This window comes from Rana temporaria, chromosome 6, assembly GCF_905171775.1.
Source record: "Rana temporaria chromosome 6, aRanTem1.1, whole genome shotgun sequence".
NCBI classification, from domain to species: Eukaryota; Metazoa; Chordata; class Amphibia; order Anura; family Ranidae; genus Rana; species Rana temporaria.
The window spans coordinates 4,688,728-4,712,238 of record NC_053494.1 but is presented as its reverse complement, the minus strand read 5'-3'; the positions used below and the strand labels follow the sequence as shown (position 1 = coordinate 4,712,238).

The following is a 23,511-nucleotide window of genomic DNA, read 5'->3' as shown; positions in this document are numbered from 1 at the left end:
AAGGATAAGTGGCATGGATGGGCACTGATAGGTGGCATGGATGGGCATAGATGGACACTGATAGGTGGCACTAATGTAGTGTGTTGTACTAATGGATGCCAATCAGCGATGTCCATTGTGGGCACTGATTGGCATCCATTATTTCTGATTGTCATCCCTGGTGGTCTAGGGTGGCATACCTGGTGGTCCAGTGAGGGCATCCTCAGGGGGGCTGCGCTGATAATCGATCAGTAATGCATGAATCTTTCTATGGAGATTAGAGCGGTGCAGGACACCACCGCTGCTGGGCGTCCACAAAAGTATAAGTCTCATTTGACTTCCTCTGTACCACCTCCTCTTCTCCTTTTCCACATTTCGGTTATAACTCCCACAACTCTGATGGCATGGTTAGGATGCCCCTAAGACATAAAACTGTATCTCCCAGAACAGGAGTAGAATAATAGCCTCCTGGGTGAACGTGGCATATAGAGTATGATGGAGGGAGCAGAAGTCTATCTCTACGTTTTTGGTGACATCCTTTTATTTTCTTCAAGAAAAGATGGCAGTTCCTCCTTGTTCTTCACCCCCCCCCCCCACCAACAAACTCTCACCCAACTTCCATTTTCAACCTCTTGCCAAACACCTCTCGTAATTGGAGAAAATATCACCCAATCCAGAGAGAGATGCATTGTTCTCCATAGGGAGGTGCATTTCCAGATTACTCCATGATCATGGACTATAATGTTTACAATGCAAAGAAAATGTCTTGGAGATCCTGAAATGTAGAACCAACAGCAAATGCAGAGCTGGATTTTGTTCCTTTGCATTTGTGTGTATATATTGAGTCACGTGGGATTTGATGCTCTATTAGATATCACAGAGAGGGGTAGTCTATTCAGAATGTATAGCCATAGTGTTTTACAAGATCCACCCCTTCCATACTTTTAATCGCAGAGACCATTCTAGAAGCAGTAGGTCGTTCTTTGGGTTCATAAGAAAAGCATTCTTTCACAATGGGTTGCAGCTTCTCGGTTAGTGCAGCTAACGACTTGGGTAGTTCTTTGTTAAACATGTTCCTCAACATTCCGTTGCACGTTGTCCAGGGCTTGTTCTGTGTAAAAACTTCAAGGAACGTTGCTCCAACGGACCAAATGTCGGACATTTTGGTTGGCGGTATTTGATCTTCCAAGACGCATTCGGGGGCTTTGTATAAAAGCGTCCCTCCGATCGGTCCAATTTTCTTTGACTTTTCCACATTGTTTCTGATGGTTTCTCGAATGTTGGCCATGCCCCAATCCGCTAGGAAAGTTTTCTTTGTCTTTCCCTCCACCTGTTGGAAGAAAACATGTCTATGTGTCTTAGTGATTAATTGTAAAGGAAATATAGAGGCTGCCTTGGTTGACCTTCTTCAAACCCGTAGTGGCTGGTGCTCAAAATTTTTGTGCTGCCACTGTGCCCCAAATGTTGCCACTGCGCCCCTGTTATCTGCCTGGAACTTACAAGAAAGGGTAACCGCTCAGATGAGACCAAAGAGTCCTCTCACTGGATCCAAACCATGGGTGCCGGCAATGCAATAATGATGGAAAACTTGGACAGCCGAACTCCAAAACACGTTCCTTTTATTAAAACTGATCACAAAGAATACATGCCACAGCAAAAATCAAAACAGAAGCTGACACGTTTCACACTGTCACACAGTGCTTAATCATAGCTAGGGACTTGCCAGGAACTTACCTTGTCTTGGGTGATGGCGGCAGGCGGTGTCTGGTGTCCTCCATCTTCCCTGACCCAATGTCTTCTCCCGCCTGCTCCTCCTTTCATCCTGTGTTGTGATTGGACACCTGATAGGCGTCCAATCACAGCACCTGTTGCTTCAGCAAATCAGGCAACAGATACTGTAACACAGACCCATTGCACCTGATTGGCTGAGAGGTGGTTCAATGTTAGGAAAGCGAATTCCTTCGCTTTCCTAACATACAGCTGAGTGAGAAGCAAATGCACAGCGCTTCTCACATTTTTGGGCGCCTATTAGAGCCAATCAAAGCACCCCCACTTCTGTAATTCCGGTGCCAAAAAGGGGCCGGACACCTGAATAGGGGGTGTCAGCAGCGACCATAGACAGATAGATTCATGGTAATTAGAAAGTGACAGGAGAGGGGGGGGCGGCGCTCCTGCGCCCTTTATGGACGCACCGCCGCTGCTTTAAACACTACAAGCCTGGCCAGGGCCAGCCTTTGGGGTGTGCGAGCTGTGTGGCCGCACAGGGCGCCATGAGCAACAGGGGCGCCGTACGGCCATCACAGCTCGCAGAATGTGAGTTTCAGTCAGTTACTCACATGATCATCACAGGAGTCCGACTCCTACGAGTCACAGCAGCAGGCGCTTCCAGGTCCCCCTGCCCTGGGACTGGGTGAAGAGCAACGCATTGGCTGCGGCACCTGAAAAAAAAATGGCTGCTGCCGGCCCCGACAGGCAACACTGCACATGTGTCGCCGCTGCTCGGGAAAGCCTGAAAACGTTTGGCTATTCTCGGGCAGACGGCGCATGTGCAGTGGCGTCTATGTGCCGGGCGGCGCCATTTTTAAATGCAAAGCCGCACCGTCCACCGAAAGGGAAGTCACACTGAGTGAGCCCCTGGCCCTCCATGCATCTACTTTTTTAGATTTTTATAGCTAGCCTACACACAGAAGGAGGAGGTCTTTGGTTTCACGCCTTCAGATAATGACTCTGGGAACAATCATGTGCATCGGGAAAGTTGGCGCAAAGTCACAACTCTATATCAATAAACTTGTTCCAAGTCAGTAATTTGGCATTTTTTTTTTTAGCTATTTGATCCACATGACAGCCAGGCAACTGCTCACTTCTTATGGAAAAAGCCACCAATGGCAGTCTCCATGCTTCCTCAATACAGTTTCCATTTACATGACAAAAAAATAAGTAATGAAACACAAACATGGCTTACTAGAATATTGACGGGTTTGATATCTTGGTGGATGATATTCTGGGAATGAATGTATTCCACGGCCAACATAATCTCCAGGCTGACGTACATTTTGTCATCCTCTGACAGCTGTAAAAGACATCACACATGTTAAGAAGCCAGTAAAGCCCAACCCCCCCCCCCCCCCTTAATTAAAAAAATAATGGAGAAAATTTGGGAACATTTTTGGTCTGGTTCAGCACAGCTGTGTTGAGTCCTCTGCTTACCTTTATAGGGCAGGAGGTGCTGTGAAGGATTCTATCCAGATTTGCCCCGTGGATATATTCAGTTGCCAGCAGAATATGTTGGTCTGTTTTGGTGGCTGCCATGAGCTTCACAATATGGGGGTGATGTAGTCTCCTATTCAACAAAATAACGAGACGTTAAACCAAAGAAAGACAATGACCTCTGTCTGGTTAACCTAAATTTACCCTTACCCAAGCTCACCCTCAAGATTCCCAAGCAGTTACTTACTTAAAAACCTTAGCTTTACGGCCATTTACCTCCAGCAGGTTAAACATGTCCCTCAGCTCCGGCCACACTTGAGTAGAGTCCTCCATAGACTTGATTGGGTCTCATTCCCATTCAAGTCTATGAGGGCTCACTGTGCAGTGCTGAGGAGAATGCTGAAGATTTTCACCCGGAGGATGTTAAGCCATAACCAGAGCACACACAATGCATATTCAAAACATGCAGAAAGAGGGCTAACACACATAATGCATACAAACAAACCATGCATAGACAGAGCACATGTACATAGAGTACAGAACCCACAAACAGAGCACATGTAAACAAAGCTCACACAGAATACACACAAACAGAACATGCACAGAACATCCACACACAGATCCCACCCACACACACAGATCCCACACACAGATCCCACCCACACACACAGATCCCACCCGCACACACAGATCCCACACACACACAGATCACACCCACACACACAGATCCCACACACAGATCCCACCCACACATACAGATCCCACCCACACACACAGATCCCACCCACACACACAGATCACACCCACACACAGATCCCACCCACACAGATCCCACCCACACACAGATCCCACCCACCCACACACACAGATCCCACCCACACACACAGATCCCACCCACACACAGATCCCACCCACACACACAGATCGCACCCACACACAGATCCCACCCACACACACAGATCCCACACACAGATCCCACCCACACACACAGATCCCACCCGCACACACAGATCCCACACACAGATCCCACCCGCACACACAGATCACACACACAGATCCCACCCACACACACAGATCCCACCCACACACACAGATCACCCACACACACAGATCCTACCCACACACAGATCCCACCCACACACACAGATCACACCCCCACACACAGATCACACCCACACACACAGATCCCACCCACACACACAGATCACCCACACACAGATACCACCCACACACACAGATCACACCCACACACAGATCCCACCCACACACATATCACACCCACACACAGATCCCACCCACACACACAGATCACCCACACACACAGATCCCACCCACACACACAGATCCCACCCACACACACAGATCACACCCCCACACACAGATCACACCCACACACACAGATCCCACCCACACACACAGATCACCCACACACAGATACCACCCACACACACAGATCACACCCACACACACAGATCCCACCCACACACACAGATCACACCCACACACACACAGATCACACCCACACACAGATCCCACCAACACACAGATCCCACACACACACAGATCACACCCACACACAGATCCCACCCACACACACATATCCCACCCACACACACAGATCCCACCCACACACACAGATCACACCCACACTCAGATCACACCAACACACAGATCCCACCAACACACAGATCACACCCACACACACAGATCACACCCACACACACAGATCACCCACACACACAGATCACCCACACACACAGATCCCACCCACACACACAGATCCAACCCACACACACACAGATCCCACCCACACACAGATCACACCCACACACAGATCACACCCACACACACAGATCCCACCCACACACAGATCACACACACCCACACAGATCACACCCACACACACAGATCACACACGCAGATCACACCACATACAGATCCCACACACACACACAGATCACACCCACACTCAGATCACACCCACACACAGATCCCACCCGCACACACAGATCACACACACAGATCCCACCCACACACACAGATCCCACCCACACACACAGATCCCACCCACACAGATCCCACCCACACAGATCACACCCACACACACAGATCCCACCCACACACACAGATCACACCCACACACAGATCCCACCCACACACACAGATCCCACCCACACACACAGATCACACCCACACACACAGATCACACCCACACTCAGATCACACCCACACACAGATCCCACCCACACACACAGATCCCACCCACAGATCCCACCCACACACACAGATCACACCCACACACACAGATCACACCCACACACAGATCACCCACACACACAGATCCTACCCACACACAGATCCCACCCACACACACAGATCACACCCCCACACACAGATCACACCCACACACACAGATCCCACCCACACACACAGATCACCCACACACAGATACCACCCACACACACAGATCACACCCACACACAGATCCCACCCACACACATATCACACCCACACACAGATCCCACCCACACACACAGATCACCCACACACACAGATCCCACCCACACACACAGATCCCACCCACACACACAGATCACACCCCCACACACAGATCACACCCACACACACAGATCCCACCCACACACACAGATCACCCACACACAGATACCACCCACACACACAGATCACACCCACACACACAGATCACACCCACACACACAGATCCCACACACACACAGATCACCCACACACACAGATCCCACCCACACACACAGATCACACACACACACACACAGATCACACCCACACACAGATCCCACCAACACACAGATCCCACACACACACAGATCACACCCACACACAGATCCCACCCACACACACATATCCCACCCACACACACAGATCCCACCCACACACACAGATCACACCCACACTCAGATCACACCAACACACAGATCCCACCAACACACAGATCACACCCACACACACAGATCACACCCACACACACAGATCACCCACACACACAGATCACCCACACACACAGATCCCACCCACACACACAGATCCAACCCACACACACACAGATCCCACCCACACACAGATCACACCCACACACAGATCACACCCACACACACAGATCCCACCCACACACAGATCACACACACCCACACAGATCACACCCACACACACAGATCACACACGCAGATCACACCACATACAGATCCCACACACACACACAGATCACACCCACACTCAGATCACACCCACACACAGATCCCACCCGCACACACAGATCACACACACAGATCCCACCCACACACACAGATCCCACCCACACACACAGATCCCACCCACACAGATCCCACCCACACAGATCACACCCACACACACAGATCCCACCCACACACACAGATCACACCCACACACAGATCCCACCCACACACACAGATCCCACCCACACACACAGATCACACCCACACACACAGATCACACCCACACTCAGATCACACCCACACACAGATCCCACCCACACACACAGATCCCACCCACAGATCCCACCCACACACACAGATCACACCCACACACACAGATCACACCCACACACAGATCACCCACACACACAGATCACACCCACACACACAGATCACACCCACAGATCACACCCACACACAGATCCCACACACACACAGATCCCACACACACACAGATCACACACACACACACACAGATCACACCCACACACACACAGATCACACCCACACACACACAGATCACACACACACACACACACAGATCACACCCACCCACACACAGATCACACCCACACACACACAGATCACACACACACACACACACACAGATCACACCCACCCACACACAGATCACACACACCCACACAGATCACACCCACACACACAGATCACACACGCAGATCACACCACATACAGATCCCACACACACACACAGATCACACCCACACAGATCCCACCCACAGACAGATCACACACACACACACACATCACACCCACACACAGATCACACCCACACACAGATCCCACCCACACAGATCCCACCCACAGACAGATCACACACACACACACACATCACACCCACACACAGATCACACCCACACACAGATCCCACCCACACAGATCCCACCCACACACACATATCACACCCACACACACAGATCCCACCCACACACACAGATCCCACACACAGATCACACCCACAGATCACACCCACACACACACACAGATCCCACCCACACACAGATCACACCCACACACACAGATCCCACCCACACACACAGATCCCACACACAGATCACACCCACACACACACACACAGATCCCACCCACACACAGATCCCACCCACACACAGATCCCACCCACACACACAGATCACACCCACACACACAGATCACACCCACACAGATCACACCCACACACACAGATCCCACCCACACACACAGATCCCACACACACACACAGATCACACCCACAGATCACACCCACACACACACACAGATCACACCCACACACAGATCCCACCCACACACAGATCCCACCCACACATACAGATCCCACCCACACACAGATTTTAACCGCCCCTACTGCGCCTCAAAGATGCGGCTGGCAAGACTATTTTTTTGCGTCCCGCCAGCGCAACGCTTCAGTGTGAAAGCCCTCATGCTTTCACATTGGATAGAAAGGAGCGGCTTCTTCAGGGGGCACTGCAGGCGCTATTTTTAGCACAATACGGATTCCCTGAGATCACACCCACACACACAGATCCCACACACACACAGATCACCCACACACACAGATCACCCACACACACAGATCCCACCCACACACACAGATCACACCCACACACACACAGACACAGATCACACCCACACACAGATCCCACCAACACACAGATCCCACACACACACAGATCACACCCACACACAGATCCCACCCACACACACAGATCACACCCACACTCAGATCACACCAACACACAGATCCCACCAACACACAGATCACACCCACACACACAGATCACACCCACACACACAGATCACCCACACACACAGATCCCACCCACACACACAGATCCAACCCACACACACAGATCCCACCCACACACAGATCACACCCACACACAGATCACACCCACACACACAGATCCCACCCACACACAGATCACACACACCCACACAGATCACACCCACACACACAGATCACACACGCAGATCACACCACATACAGATCCCACACACACACACAGATCACACCCACACTCAGATCACACCCACACACAGATCCCACCCGCACACACAGATCACACACACAGATCCCACCCACACACACAGATCCCACCCACACACACAGATCCCACCCACACAGATCCCACCCACACAGATCACACCCACACACACAGATCCCACCCACACACACAGATCACACCCACACACAGATCCCACCCACACACACAGATCCCACCCACACACACAGATCACACCCACACACACAGATCACACCCACACTCAGATCACACCCACACACAGATCCCACCCACACACACAGATCCCACCCACACACAGATCCCACCCACACACACAGATCACACCCACACACACAGATCCCACCCACACACAGATCACCCACACACACAGATCACACCCACACACACAGATCACACCCACACACAGATCCCACACACACACAGATCCCACACACACACAGATCACACACACACACACACACACACAGATCACACCCACACACACACAGATCACACCCACACACACACAGATCACACACACACACACACACACAGATCACACCCACCCACACACAGATCACACCCACACACACACAGATCACACACACACACACAGATCACACCCACCCACACACAGATCACACACACCCACACAGATCACACCCACACACACAGATCACACACGCAGATCACACCACATACAGATCCCACACACACACACAGATCACACCCACACAGATCCCACCCACAGACAGATCACACACACACACACACACACATCACACCCACACACAGATCACACCCACACACAGATCCCACCCACACAGATCCCACCCACAGACAGATCACACACACACACACACATCACACCCACACACAGATCACACCCACACACAGATCCCACCCACACAGATCCCACCCACACACACATATCACACCCACACACACAGATCCCACCCACACACACAGATCCCACACACAGATCACACCCACAGATCACACCCACACACACACACAGATCCCACCCACACACAGATCACACCCACACACACAGATCCCACCCACACACACAGATCCCACACACAGATCACACCCACACACACACAGATCCCACCCACACACAGATCCCACCCACACACAGATCCCACCCACACACACAGATCACACCCACACACACAGATCACACCCACACAGATCACACCCACACACACAGATCCCACCCACACACACAGATCCCACACACACACACAGATCACACCCACAGATCACACCCACACACACACACAGATCCCACCCACACACAGATCCCACCCACACACAGATCCCACCCACACATACAGATCCCACCCACACACAGATTTTAACCGCCCCTACTGCGCCTCAAAGATGCGGCTGGCAAGACTATTTTTTTGCGTCCCGCCAGCGCAACGCTTCAGTGTGAAAGCCCTCATGCTTTCACATTGGATAGAAAGGAGCGGCTTCTTCAGGGGGCACTGCAGGCGCTATTTTTAGCACAATACGGATTCCCTGAGACCGGAAAGTTGTTTCAAGGATTGGGAAAGGCTGGCCTAAGCCACACAACACAACCAATGATATAAAACACAGCATAACGCCGGAATAGGGGAATGCTTTTCTGGTTTAGAGTATAAAACTTACATGCTCACTTGGATTTCATGCATTATGCCATTGAGGTCTTCATCATCAAGATCCAATTTCTTAACGGCAGAAGCCGTGCCTTGATAACATCCTTTGTACACCGTCCCAAAGCTGCCCACTCCAAGCTTACAGTTCTTATCAATCTGGATGTGTTCTTCAGGTACAAACTGAACTGGAGGCAGATGTAACATGGGATCTAAAATATGAAAATTGAGGAGGAAATTATTCAAGGACAACCGTTCCAGAATTTCATCTTTCATTGCCGTAGTTGTCATTTTTTCATATCAATTCAGTACACAGGGACAGGGACACAGATCGGTCTCCTCTCTCCCCTGACAGGACATGGATCTCTGTGTTCACACCCCATCATTACACACAGAGCTCCACATCTTGTCCCTGTAGCCGCCGATCCCGAGTGCCTGGCGGACATCACGGCCACCAGGCACTCGCATCGGCATCCCAGCGATGCGGCGAGCACGGGCGCTCGCGCCGCCGACTGCGGCCGTATAAAGTCGTACGGCCGTCGGGTAGTGGTTAACAAAATGTAATAAAGATGTGTAAATATGTACATGGATGCACTTTAATCAATGGAAAGTGGTGTTTGGTGCACTTTAATTTGAGTACTCACTACACAGACACACTCCACAGATACACTATAATATACTGTAATATACTGCGTCAAACGTGCAATAACACACAGAACTATATGGCGTTAAACTTGCAGCAATGCAATTAAATATACAGCGTTAAACTGCAAGTTAAATGCCACATAGTTCTGTGCGTTACTGAAGTTTAACACCGTTTAGTTCTGTGCATTACTGAAGTTTAACACCGTATAGTTCTGTGTGTTACTGAAGTTTAACACTGTATAGTTCTGTGCGTTACTGAAGTTTAACACCGTATAGTTCTGTGCGTTACTGAAGTTTAACACCGTATAGTTCTGTGCGTTACTGAAGTTTAACACTGTATAGTTCTGTGCGTTACTGAATTTTAACACCGTATAGTTCTGTGCATTACTGAAGTTTAACACTGTATAGTTCTGTGCGTTACTGAAGTTTAACACAGTATAGTTCTGTGCGTTACTGAAGTTTAACACTGTATAGTTCTGTGTGTTACTGAAGTTTAACACTGTATAGTTCTGTGCGTTACTGAAGTTTAACACCGTATAGTTCTGTGCGTTACTGAAGTTTAACACCGTATAGTTCTGTGCGTTACTGAAGTTTAACACCGTATAGTTCTGTGCGTTACTGAAGTTTAACACCATATAGTTCTGTGCGTTACTGAAGTTTAACACCGTATAGTTCTGTGCGTTACTGAAGTTTAACACCATATAGTTCTGTGTGTTACTGAAGTTTAACACTGTATAGTTCTGTGCGTTACTGAAGTTTAACACAGTATAGTTCTGTGCGTTACTGAAGTTTAACACTGTATAGTTCTGTGCGTTACTGAAGTTTAACACTGTATAGTTCTGTGCGTTACTGAAGTTTAACACTGTATAGTTCTGTGCGTTACTGAAGTTTAACACTGTATAGTTCTGTGCGTTAGGCCCCTTTCACATTGGACCTGTAGCCGCGGTGGCGGTATATCGCCGCTAAAAATAGCGGCACTATACCGCCGGGATTGCCGCGGGAATCAGCCGCTAGCGGTGCGGTATTAACCCCTGCTAGCGGCCGATAAAGGGTTAATACTGCCCACAATGTGCCTCTATAGAACTATACGGTGTTAAACTTCAGTAACGCACAGAACTATACGGTGTTAAACTTCAGTAACGCACAGAACTATACGGTGTTAAACTTCAGTAACGCACAGAACTATACGGTGTTAAACTTCAGTAACGCACAAAACTCTATAGAGGCGCATTGCGGGCGGTACTGCCGCGGTTTCCCATTGTTTTCAAGTTTAACACTGTATAGTTCTGTGCATTACTGCAAGTTTAACACTGTATAGTTCTGTGCATTACTGCAAGTTTAACACCGTATAGTTCTGTGCGTTACTGCAAGTTTAACATTGTATAGTTCTGTGCATTACTGCAAGTATAACACTGTATAGTTCTGTGCGTTACTGAAGTTTAACACCGTATAGTTCTGTGCGTTACTGAAGTTTAACACCGTATAGTTCTGTGCGTTACTGAAGTTTAACACCATATAGTTCTGTGCGTTACTGAAGTTTAACACCGTATAGTTCTGTGCTTTACTGCAAGTTTAACACCGTATAGTTCTGTGCGTTACTGAAGTTTAACACCGTATAGTTCTGTGCGTTACTGAATTTTAACACCGTATAGTTCTGTGCGTTACTGAAGTTTAACACCGTATAGTTCTGTGCTTTACTGCAAGTTTAACACCGTATAGTTCTGTGCGTTACTGAAGTTTAACACCGTATAGTTCTGTGCGTTACTGAATTTTAACACCGTATAGTTCTGTGCGTTACTGAAGTTTAACACCGTATAGTTCTGTGCGTTACTGAATTTTAACACCGTATAGTTCTGTGCGTTACGCCAAGTTTAACACTGTATAGTTCTGTGCGTTACTGAAGTTTAACACCGTATAGTTCTGTGCGTTACTGAAGTTTAACACCGTATAGTTCTGTGCGTTACTGAAGTTTAACACTGTATAGTTCTGTGCGTTACTGAAGTTTAACACCGTATAGTTCTGTGCGTTACTGAAGTTTAACACCATATAGTTCTGTGCGTTACTGAAGTTTAACACCGTATAGTTCTGTGCGTTACTGAAGTTTAACACCGTATAGTTCTGTGCGTTACGCCAAGTTTAACAGGAACTCCAGCTGTTGTCAGTCAAAACCAGTGAAGAGAGACCAGGGGGCAGGCAGGGCCAAGCTGCACTGTGTTTCAGGCAGTGGTGGAGCCATGCAGGCCACCCTATTGGCCATACGCACTTCCAGATCCTCTGGTGTGTAGTCCAAACCTAAATATAATATAACGCCATTTATTCCATACTGCATACAACTGTTTCAGGCTTTTTGGTCATCATCAATGCAGTACATGGAAACCATGATTTCTATGATGGGAAGATCTACCTTGAGCTTGTTGCCTTTCGCTTGTCCCTTGGCTTCCCGCGATATCTGCTATGGCGCTGTCAACCGATTCAGTCTCTGAAAAAAAAGACCACCGTTAGCTTGGAATGTGCAGAGAGTTGTAATCCTCTAAAGCTGTGGTCTCCAAACAGATGCCCTTTGTTTGCCTTTATATATTCCTCCCACTGACACCAATGATGGGGCACTATTCCTCCCACTGACTCCAATGACGGGGTACTATTCCTCCCACTGACACCAATAATGGGTACTATTCCTTCCACTGACACCAATGATGGGACACTATTCCTCCCAATGACACCAATGATGGGGCACTATTCCTTCCACTGACACCAATGATGGGACACTATTCCTTCCACTGACACCAATGATGGGGCACTATTCCTTCCACTGACACCAATGATGGGGCACTATTCCTTCCACTGACACCAATAATGGGCACTATTCCTTCCACTGACACCAATGATGGGGCACTATTCCTTCCACTGACACCAATAATGGGCACTATTCCTTCCACTGACACAAATGATGGGGCACTATTCCTTCCACTGACACCAATGATGGGGCACTATTCCTCCCACTAACTCCAATGATGGGGCACTATTCCTCCCACTGACTTCAATGATGTGTCACTATTCCTCCCACTGACACCAATGATGGGACACTATTCCTCCCACTGACACCAATGATGGGCACTATTCCTCCCACTGACACCAATGATGGGACACTATTTCTCCCACTGATACCAATGATGTGGCACTATTCCTTCCACTGATACCAATAATGGGACACTATTCCTCCCACTGACACCAATGATGGGACACTATTCCTCCCACTGATACCAATGAGGGGGCACTATTCATTCCACTGATACCAATAATGGGACACTATTCCTCCCACTGACACCAATGATGGGACACTATTCCTCCCACTGATACCAATGATGGGCACTATTCCTCCCACTGACACCAATGATGGGTCACTATTCCTTCCACTGACACCAATGATGGGGCACTATTCCTCCCACTGACACCAATGATGGGACACTATTCCTTCCACTGATACCAATGAAGGGGCACTATTCCTCCCACTGACACCAATGATGGGGCACTATTCCTCCCACTGACACCAATGACGGGCACTATTCCTTCCACTGATACCAATGATGGGCACTATTCCTCCCACTGACACCAATGATGGGCACTATTCCTTCCACTGACACCAAGGATGGGAGACTATTCCCCCCCACTGACACCAATGATGGGACACTATTCCTTCCACTGACACCAATGATGGGACACTATTCCTCCCACTGATACCAATGATGGGTCACTATTCCTCTCACTGACACCAATGATGGGACACTATTCCTCTCACTGACACCAATGATGGGACACTATTCCTCTCACTGACACCAATGATGGGACACTATTCCTCCCACTGATACCAATGATGGGACACTATTCCTCTCACTGACACCAATGATGGGACACTATTCCTCTCACTGACACCAATGATGGGGCACTATTCCTTCCACTGATACCAATGATGGGACACTATTCCTCCCACTGACACCAATGATGGGACACTATTCCTTCCACTGATACCAATGATGGGACACTATTCCTCCCACTGATACCAATGATGTGGCACTATTCCTTCCACTGATACCAATGATGGGACACTATTCCTCCCACTGATACCAATGACGGGACACTATTCCTCTCACTGACACCAATGATGGGACACTATTCCTCTCACTGACACCAATGATGGGACACTATTCCTCCCACTGACTCCAATGATGGGCACTATTCCTCCCACTGACACCAATGATGGGACACTATTCCTCCCGCTGACACCAATGATGGGCACTATTCCTCCCACTGACACCAATGATGGGACACTATTCCTCCCGCTGACACCAATGATGGGACACTATTCCTCCCACTGACACTAATGATGGGACACTATTCCTCCCATTAACAAGAGTGATGGGGGGTACTATTCAGAAAACTGAGTAGATACAAAAGTAACATTGTTTTTAAACAATGCTACTTTGTATCTCTCTCTTGTCGGAACAATGTTTATAAACAATGTTATTTTTGAATCTCTCCATCTTCTCTCTAAGCAATGTTTATAAACAATGTGATCTTTATAAATATTGTTGCTTTGTATCTGAGCTATTTGTCTGAGATAAATAAATAAAATATTACGTCTCTCACCGTTGTCTTTGCCAGGAGGATTACTCCTATTGTCTGAGGTCCCAGGATCCTCTCCCTTTATTTGTGGCTCGTTAATATCTGGAGATTGGAGGGTACCTGTGGTGTTTTATATACAAAATGATTACACTCCGTTCACTTGCAAGTTGTTTTATATTTATAAAAAAATAAAATAAAGTAACCATAGAAGGGTTCAAACTTCAATTATTTTTTCAATATTTATCATCTTATTTCACTACAGTGCCAGATAATGAATCTAATCACGTTATGTTTATCAATTTTTAACATTAACTGCAAATTTCCACTGACCGAGAATACAGCGCCTTGAAAAAGTATTCACACCCCTTGAAATTTTCCATATTTTGTCATGTTACAACCAAAATCGTAAATGTATTTTATTGGGATTTTATGTGAGAGACCAACAAAATCCCAATAAAATACATTTAGGTTTTTGGTTGTAACATGACAAAATATGGAAAATGTCAAGGGGTATGAATACTTTTTCAAGGCCCTGTATATTTTGGGTTACTGCTCCTGAAACGGTTGCCTCTGATAACTGAGAGCTCCAGTGAGCCCCAGCTGTACAAGTTTCCATATGAGATTGTGTGGAAGGGGGGGGGGTGTCCATTTCCTCCACTCAGGTCTCAGATTACACTCAACTCCCTACTGCAGTGATGGGGAAACTTGGCACCCCAGATGGTTTGGAACTATATTTCCCATGATGCTCAACTACACTGCAGAGTGCCTGAGCATCATGGGAAATGTCGTTCCAAAACATCTGGAGTGCCAAGGTTCACCATCACTGCCCTACTCTATGCTATACAGTGTATTAAATCAGATCCCCACCCCCTGCCTCTGGAAGATCAGAAACTCTGTGTAATTTCTGGACTTTGAACAGATGTAGAGAAGAGAAGACCGCAGATAAACGGGTACCACGTATGTAGAAGGGGTTGGGGTTAGGGTTAGGGTTAGGGTCAGAGTTAGGGGTTAGGGTTTCCCATTGAATAATATGGCTAGGACTCAGGAATCGGAACAGGGACCTCCCCCAAAGGTCAAAGGTTAGAAGGCGGGTTCCCAGAGGTCAAAGGTCACAGGGCGTAGCTGACCCACCCCCACCAAAGTGTACTGCCTACCCCAACTAAGTCAGGGAATAAACAAGTTGGGGAAAGCGTGTATCTCTGTGTATCATCCAAGGCCATTCACTTCACTGGGTGTCTGTAAGGGTTATAACCACTTTAAATGGCCCAGGCAAAGCATTTATTATTATAATTTTTTAATATAAAATGGAGATGTCCTTTAAATAATAATCACCGGTTTCTGGCAATCCGGGGGCAAAGAGAACCTCCCTCAGCTCAGTCAGGAGCTTCTCTTCATTCTTCTTCTCTTCCTTGGTGATGAGGAGCAGATTGCGGGCGCACTTCCGTATCCTGGGCTGAGAGTACAGAATCCGTTCCTTCTCCTTCCAGCTGCCATTTTCTACGTCATCGATGATCACCAGAACATTGAACCTCCCTGCGCCAGACAGAAAGACCACACATCATCCTGTTATTATAGAAGGGTTATTCTGCACCAAAAAATTAGGGTATCAAACCGGAGAAAATAAAAATAATTGGAGATCTGTCTGTATTGTATTATAAAAGCAACATAAGTTGCAAGTCTACGCGTTTCAAGCTTCATCAGTGCTGAATTGAGTGTTGATGTAGCACGAAACGCGTAGACTTTTATCATGCCTCACAGTGTTATACTGCTGTGTTTTGTTGCTTTCATGATGCAAAAAAAGATGGACATTCTTGAAATGCAGCTGTCCCTAAACTTTTGTGAGTACAGTGAGCTGAGCTTGCACTCGTTGGAAAAATTGTGGGCGGGACTGACCGACCTGGAGCAGCACCATATGATTAACCCCTTCAATACGGGGCTTTTATACCCACCTCCATACCGGGCCTATTCTGGCACTTCTCTCCTACATGTACAAATCGTCATCCTTTTGCTAGAAAATTAATCAGAACCCCCCAAACATTATATATGTTTTTTTTAGCAGACACCCTAGGGAATAAAACAACAGTCATTGCAACTTTTTATCTTGCACGTTATTTGCGCAATCATTTTTCAAATGGCTTTTTTTGGGGGAAAAAATGGTTTCATGAACTAAAAAATAACAAAACAGTAAAGTTAGCCCAATTTTTTTGAAAAATATGAAATATTATGTTACGCCGAGTAAATAGATACCTAACATGTCACGCTTTAAAATTGCGCACACTCATGGAATGGCGCCAAACTTCGGTACTTAAAAATCTCCATAGGTGACGCTTTAACAATTTTATCAGGTTACTATTTTCGAGTTACAGAGGAGGTGCTAGAATTGTTGCACACGCTCTAATGCACGCGACGATACCTCACATGTGGGGTTTGAACGGCGTTTACATATGTGGGCGGGACTTGCATGCGTGTTCACTTCTGCGCGCGAGATTACGGGGACAGGGGCGTTCTGAATTTTTTTTTTTTTTTTTACAATTTTTTTTTTATTTTACTTCATTTTTTTTATTTTTACACTTTTTTTGCATTTTTTTTTGGTCACTTTTATTCCTATTACAAGGAATGTAAACATCCCTTGTAATAGGAATCAGTGTGACAGGTCCTCTTTATGGAGAGAGGTGTGGTCAATAAGACCACCCCCTCCCCCCACATCTCTCCTCCAGGCTTACAAGCATGAAATCGGTGAAAAAAATCACGATCACATGCCGACAGCCGTGATTGCGGCTTTGTTTACTTTCGGGTACCGGGCGTGATGTCATAACGTTGTGCCCGGGCCTCCGACGGTCATAGAGATGACTGGTGACCATCTGGTCACCAGTCATCTCTATGCTTTACAGCAGCGCTGACCAATTCGCTCTCCGGGCCCCCGATGGCACGGGAGAGCCCGGAGAAGCACCGGATGGCGGCGGGAGGGTGGGACGTCCCCTCCCCCTGCCTAAAAGAACGATCAAGCGGAGGAACCGCCGCTTTGATCGTTCCTATCGAATCGGCGGCTGAAGACGGCGATATCTAAATGATGCCTGTAGCTGCCCCCGTCATTCAGATATCACCGCACAAAGTGGAGGACGTCATATGACGTCCTCCGGTGGACAAGAGCAGAAAGAGTTGTAAAACGACATGACAAGGACTATATACCGAGCGTGGCGGAGAGCTGGTCCATGATCTTGGTGTCATATTCCTCTACGACGTGGACTGCCCCCTGGCTCTGGCGGTGATACACAACACCAAAGCTGCAGTTGATGGGCCCTTCAATGCCTTTCTCAGAGATATGGAAGGCTGTGACGTCATCCACCAAGTCCTGAAGTTTAGGGGATTTCAGCAAAGACTGCAGCCACCTGTAATCGGTTCTCCGACCCCCAGAGAAAATCCCCACAGTTCCCAGTTTCTGCAATAAAATAGAATAAAAAAATACAGATATAACAATTGCACCGCTGGATCACTGTACAGTATATACAACAGTGGGTGTCTAGTCGGGTAGTGGAGGAGGAAGCGGTGCTGGATCACTGTACAGTATATACAACAGTGGGTGTCTTGTCGGGTAGTGGAGGAGGAAGCGGTGCTGGATCACTGTACAGTATATACAACAGTGGGTGTCTTGTCGGGTAGTGGAGGAGGAAGCGGTGCTGGAGCAGTAATCTGTATATAAGGTGACAGTGGGTGTCTTGTCGGATAGTGGAGGAGGAAGCGGTGCTGGATCACTGTACAGTATATACAACAGTGGGTGTCTTGTCGGGTAGTGGAGGAGGAAGCGGTGCTGGGTCAGTAATCTGTATATAAGGTGACAGTGGGTGTCTTGTCGGATAGTGGAGGAGGAAGCGGTGCTGGGTCAGTAATCTGTATATAAGGTGACAGTGGGTGTCTTGTCGGATAGTGGAGGAGGAAGCGGTGCTGGGTCAGTAATCTGTATATAAGGTGACAGTGGGTGTCTTGTCGGATAGTGGAGGAGGAAGCGGTGCTGGGTCAGTAATCTGTATATAAGGTGACAGTGTGTGTCTTGTCGGGTAGTGGAGGAGGAAGCAGTGCTGGGTCAGTAATCTGGTCACCAGTCATCTCTATGACCGTCGGAGGCCCGGGCGCAATGTGATGACGTCACGCCCGGGTACCCGGAAGTAAACAAAGCCACAATTGCGGCTAGTAAGCATGAGATCAGTGAATTTCTTTTTCACAATCTCATGTTTTCCAGCCTGGAGGAGAGATGTGAGGTCTTATTGAGGACCTGTCACACACTATTCCTATTACAAGGGATGTTTGCATTCAGTGTAATAGGAATAAAAGTGATAAAAAAAAAATGTAAAAAAAAGTGTAAAAGTTTAAGTTAAAAAAAAAATATTTAAAACGCCCCTGTCCCCGGTAGCTCGCGCTCAGAAGCGAAAGCACACGTAAGTCCCGCCCACGTATGTAAACGTCGTTCAAACCACACATGTGAGGTGTCGCCATGTGCGTTAGAGCGTGTGCAACAATTCTAGCACTAGACCTCCTCTGTAACTCTAAACTGGTAACCTGTAAAATTTTTCAAAGCGTCGCCTATGGAGATTTTTAAGTAACGAACTTTGGCGCCATTTGTTAGGTATCTATTTACTCGACTTAACATCATCTTTCATATTTTACAAAAAAAAAAAAATTGGGCTAACTTTACAGTTTTTTAATTTTTTAATTTATGAAACCGTTAAAAAAAAAAAAAAGGCGTTTGAAAAATGATTGCGCAAATACCGTGCAAGATAAAAAGTTGCAATGACCGCCATTTTATTCCCTAGGGTGTCTGCTAAAAAATATATATATATAATGTTTGGGGGGCTCTGAGTAATTTTCTAGCAAAAGAATGATGATTTGTACATGTAGGAGAGAAGTGCCAGAATACGCCCGGTATGGAGGTGGGTATAAAAGCCAGGTATTGAAGGGGTTAACGAGGAAAATATATAGAAGAAGAACGTTACCATCGATGACGAGGGAAATCTTACCAGTGTTGGCGGAGAAGGGCGCTTTACTGAAAAATAGAAAATAGAAAAGGGAAGTGAATAAAGAAATGTTACATTGTATTCTGGATGTGTGTCCATGAAATGCTTATTTACCTTCCTGACACATAATAAAGAACGATTCTCTTGGGTTTGGAATATACAACGGGCCAGATTCACATAGATTTGCTCCTAATTTGCGCGGGCACAGGGCAACGATTTTGCCCTGCGCCCACGCAAATTAGCGTCGCTGCCCTAGATTCACGGAGCAGTAGCTCCGTGACTTGCGAGGGCGCGCCAGCAAAATTGCCCGGCGTAAGCGAGCGCAATTTAAATGATCCCGCCGGGGGCGGGAATCATTTAAATTAGGCGCGCTCCCGCGCCGAGCGGAGAGCGCATGCTCCGTCTGGAAACTTTCCCGACGTGCATTGCGGCAACTGACGTCGCAAGGACGTCATTTGCCTCTAAGTGAACGTGAATGGCGTCCAGCGCCATTCACTTATCACTTACGCAAACGCCGTGAAATTCAAATTTCACGGCGCGGGAGCGTGGCTATACTTTAGCACAGGCTGCCCCTGCTATTAGAAAGGGCAGCCTTGCACTAAAGTAGCCGTACGGAAACTCCATACCTGGCTTGCGCGGGGCCCGCGCAAGCTTGTGAATCAGTGGTAGTATGCAATTTGCATACTACACGCTGATACACAATGGGAGCGCCCCCTAGCGGCCCCCGCAAGAATGCAGCCTAAAATCTGCGAGGCGTAAGAGCCTTATGCCGCGCAGATTTTAGGCTGCAGCCGGTGTAACGAGGTTCCTGAATCAGGAGCACTCGTTACACCGGAGCAAGTCAGCAATTGCGCCGTGTAACCTATGGTTACACGGGCGCAATTGCTTTCTGAATCTGGGCCAACGTCTCTAACTACAGTGTGGAAATCAAGTACCGTATATACTCTATACACTGAAAAAGGTAGGGTAGGGGGCGCTACGTGCAAATAAATATAAGTTAAACCCTAATAACATATATAATAACAAAATAAAATAAATATAAATATAAATCAAAATTTAAATGTGCATCCATATGTATATAGTCCATGCATGACCAAATTCAAATAGTGCAAATCAATAATAAAGTCCAAAACATGATGCATCCAATGCTTTACACAATAGACACAAGATATGTGCATTAGTGATTTTGATTGCTGGGAAAAGTAATCCGTGATCACAAAGCCTTCACCATAATGTTAATATATAAAACACCCGACGTGATCGAATAAAAGATGGCTCCTTACCGACTCCAATTGACTCTTTAACTAAAAAGAAGTCAAATGCGCTTTTAGGGAAACCCTGTCCCTTGTGATTAGATTCCAATCTTGCAGTCAATTTTGATGAAACATATATGAGAAGAGAGACCACAATAGTGTGATACCTTTTATTAAAACTTTAGTAATAAAAACTTTGCCAAATGGCTCCTCACCAGAACAGGTGCCACAATCCCGGCACTGAGGCTGTGGGCATGGATCAGGTGGAAAAAGAGGGTCTCCGTTGCGGTGTACTGCAGCAGCGATACTCACGATGTGGCGTGCGTGTCAGCGCCGACAACCAGCAGATCCGGAAGTGCGTCGTACGTGAATGGTGTATGCCTCGACGTACGTTTCGTAAGATTTACGTCATCAGGAAGCGCTTCCTGATGACGTAAATCTTACGAAACGTACGTCGAGGCGTACACCATTCACGTACGACGAGGGCTGGGGAAAACGTCAATCACGTCGGGTCACCAAGAATTAACATAAAACACGCCCCCTCATCCACATTTAAATTACGCGCGCTTACGCCGGCCCCATTTACGCTACGCCGCCGTAACTTAGGAGGCAAGTGCTTTGTGAATACAGCACTTGCCTCTCTGACTTACAGCGGCGTAGCGTAAATATGATACGCTGCGCCGCCGTAACAATGCGCGCCCCTACCTGAATCTAGCCCCATGTCTACGCGCTCCATGGAATATTTAACCCCTACATTGTTGGTCAGTGAAGAGCTGCCTACTGACATTGGTAGCCAGTAGAGGGCTCTGGAACACCGATGAATGCTCCTTATATTGGGAAGACTGACGCCTTAGGCCTCGTACAGACGGGCAAACATGTACGATGAAAACGGTCCGCCGGACCATTTTCAGCGGACATGCCCGCCCGGAGATTTCTGTATGATGGCTGTACACAGCATCATACAGAAATGAGAGTCAATCCGCGCGGACAGACAGCGCGGTGACGTGTTCGCGCCGTCGCCGCGACGATGACGCGGCGACGTTCGCAACGCTGAAAGGTCAATGCTTCCACGCATGCGTCAAAGTCATTCGACCCATGCGAGGGATGGCGGCCGCTCGGACATGTACGGTAAGTCTGTACAGATGACCGAACATGTCCGACGGACAGGATTCCAGCGGGCATGTTTCTAAACAAGTTTAGAAATATTTGTCCGCTCGAAAACGGCCTGGCGGGCAAATGTACGCTGGAATCCTGTCCGATCGGCCATACACACGACCGAACATGTCTGCTAAAACTGGTCCGCGGACCAGTTTCAGCAGACATGTTCGGTCGTGTGTATGGGGCCTTACAGGTACCTGAAATGATCTTTGGTGTCATTTGTAGCTTACCTAATCTGCTCATTGCTCAATGAACCCCTAGCAACCAAGGAAGCTATAGATACAGATATGATTGTATTCTGCAATTTGTAGATTTTTTACCAAAACCAATATTATGTGGTCTAATTTTCTTACGTCTTACTTTTCTACGCTAGACATAAAAAGTAAAGTACAACAGACACCTGAAAAGGTAGCTACACGGAACTCTTACCGAGGTCATGGATCTCATTTTGGAAAAGGTTCCATCTTTGCTCGGCCTGTTTGTTGACCTGTTTATCCCGTTTGAGGTGTGTGAGATAATCCGTTTCCTTCTCCTCTTTCCTGAACAGGAACAAGTCTGAGGGCCGCTTCCCCAGGCTGGACTTTTTATAGAGTTCTTTTATTCCTTTCTCTGAGCTCTTCCCATCCAGGTCATCAATCACCACAATCACCTTCTTCTTATCTGAATCGGGAACAGTCGTAATTATATTATTACACATTCTTGGAAAATAAATTGCACTTTAGCAG

The 23,511-nt window shown here is 47.5% G+C and overlaps 1 protein-coding gene across 1 annotated transcript in view; it reads right to left on the bottom strand.

Annotated features, from left to right (window-relative positions):
• Positions 1-178: 178 nt before the first annotated feature.
• Positions 179-23,511, bottom strand: part of LOC120942932 — a 37,113-nt gene continuing 13,780 nt past the window's right edge. Inside the window, exons 6-15 of the mRNA XM_040355896.1 lie at positions 23,216-23,446; positions 20,379-20,404; positions 18,556-18,805; positions 16,699-16,899; positions 15,391-15,486; positions 13,151-13,225; positions 10,118-10,313; positions 3,187-3,319; positions 2,942-3,049; positions 179-1,309 (exon numbers count right to left, since the gene is read on the bottom strand). Coding sequence (XP_040211830.1) covers positions 875-1,309; positions 2,942-3,049; positions 3,187-3,319; positions 10,118-10,313; positions 13,151-13,225; positions 15,391-15,486; positions 16,699-16,899; positions 18,556-18,805; positions 20,379-20,404; positions 23,216-23,446 — 1,751 coding nt within the window. The 3' untranslated portion in view covers positions 179-874. The remainder of the gene's footprint in view (positions 1,310-2,941; positions 3,050-3,186; positions 3,320-10,117; positions 10,314-13,150; positions 13,226-15,390; positions 15,487-16,698; positions 16,900-18,555; positions 18,806-20,378; positions 20,405-23,215; positions 23,447-23,511) is intronic.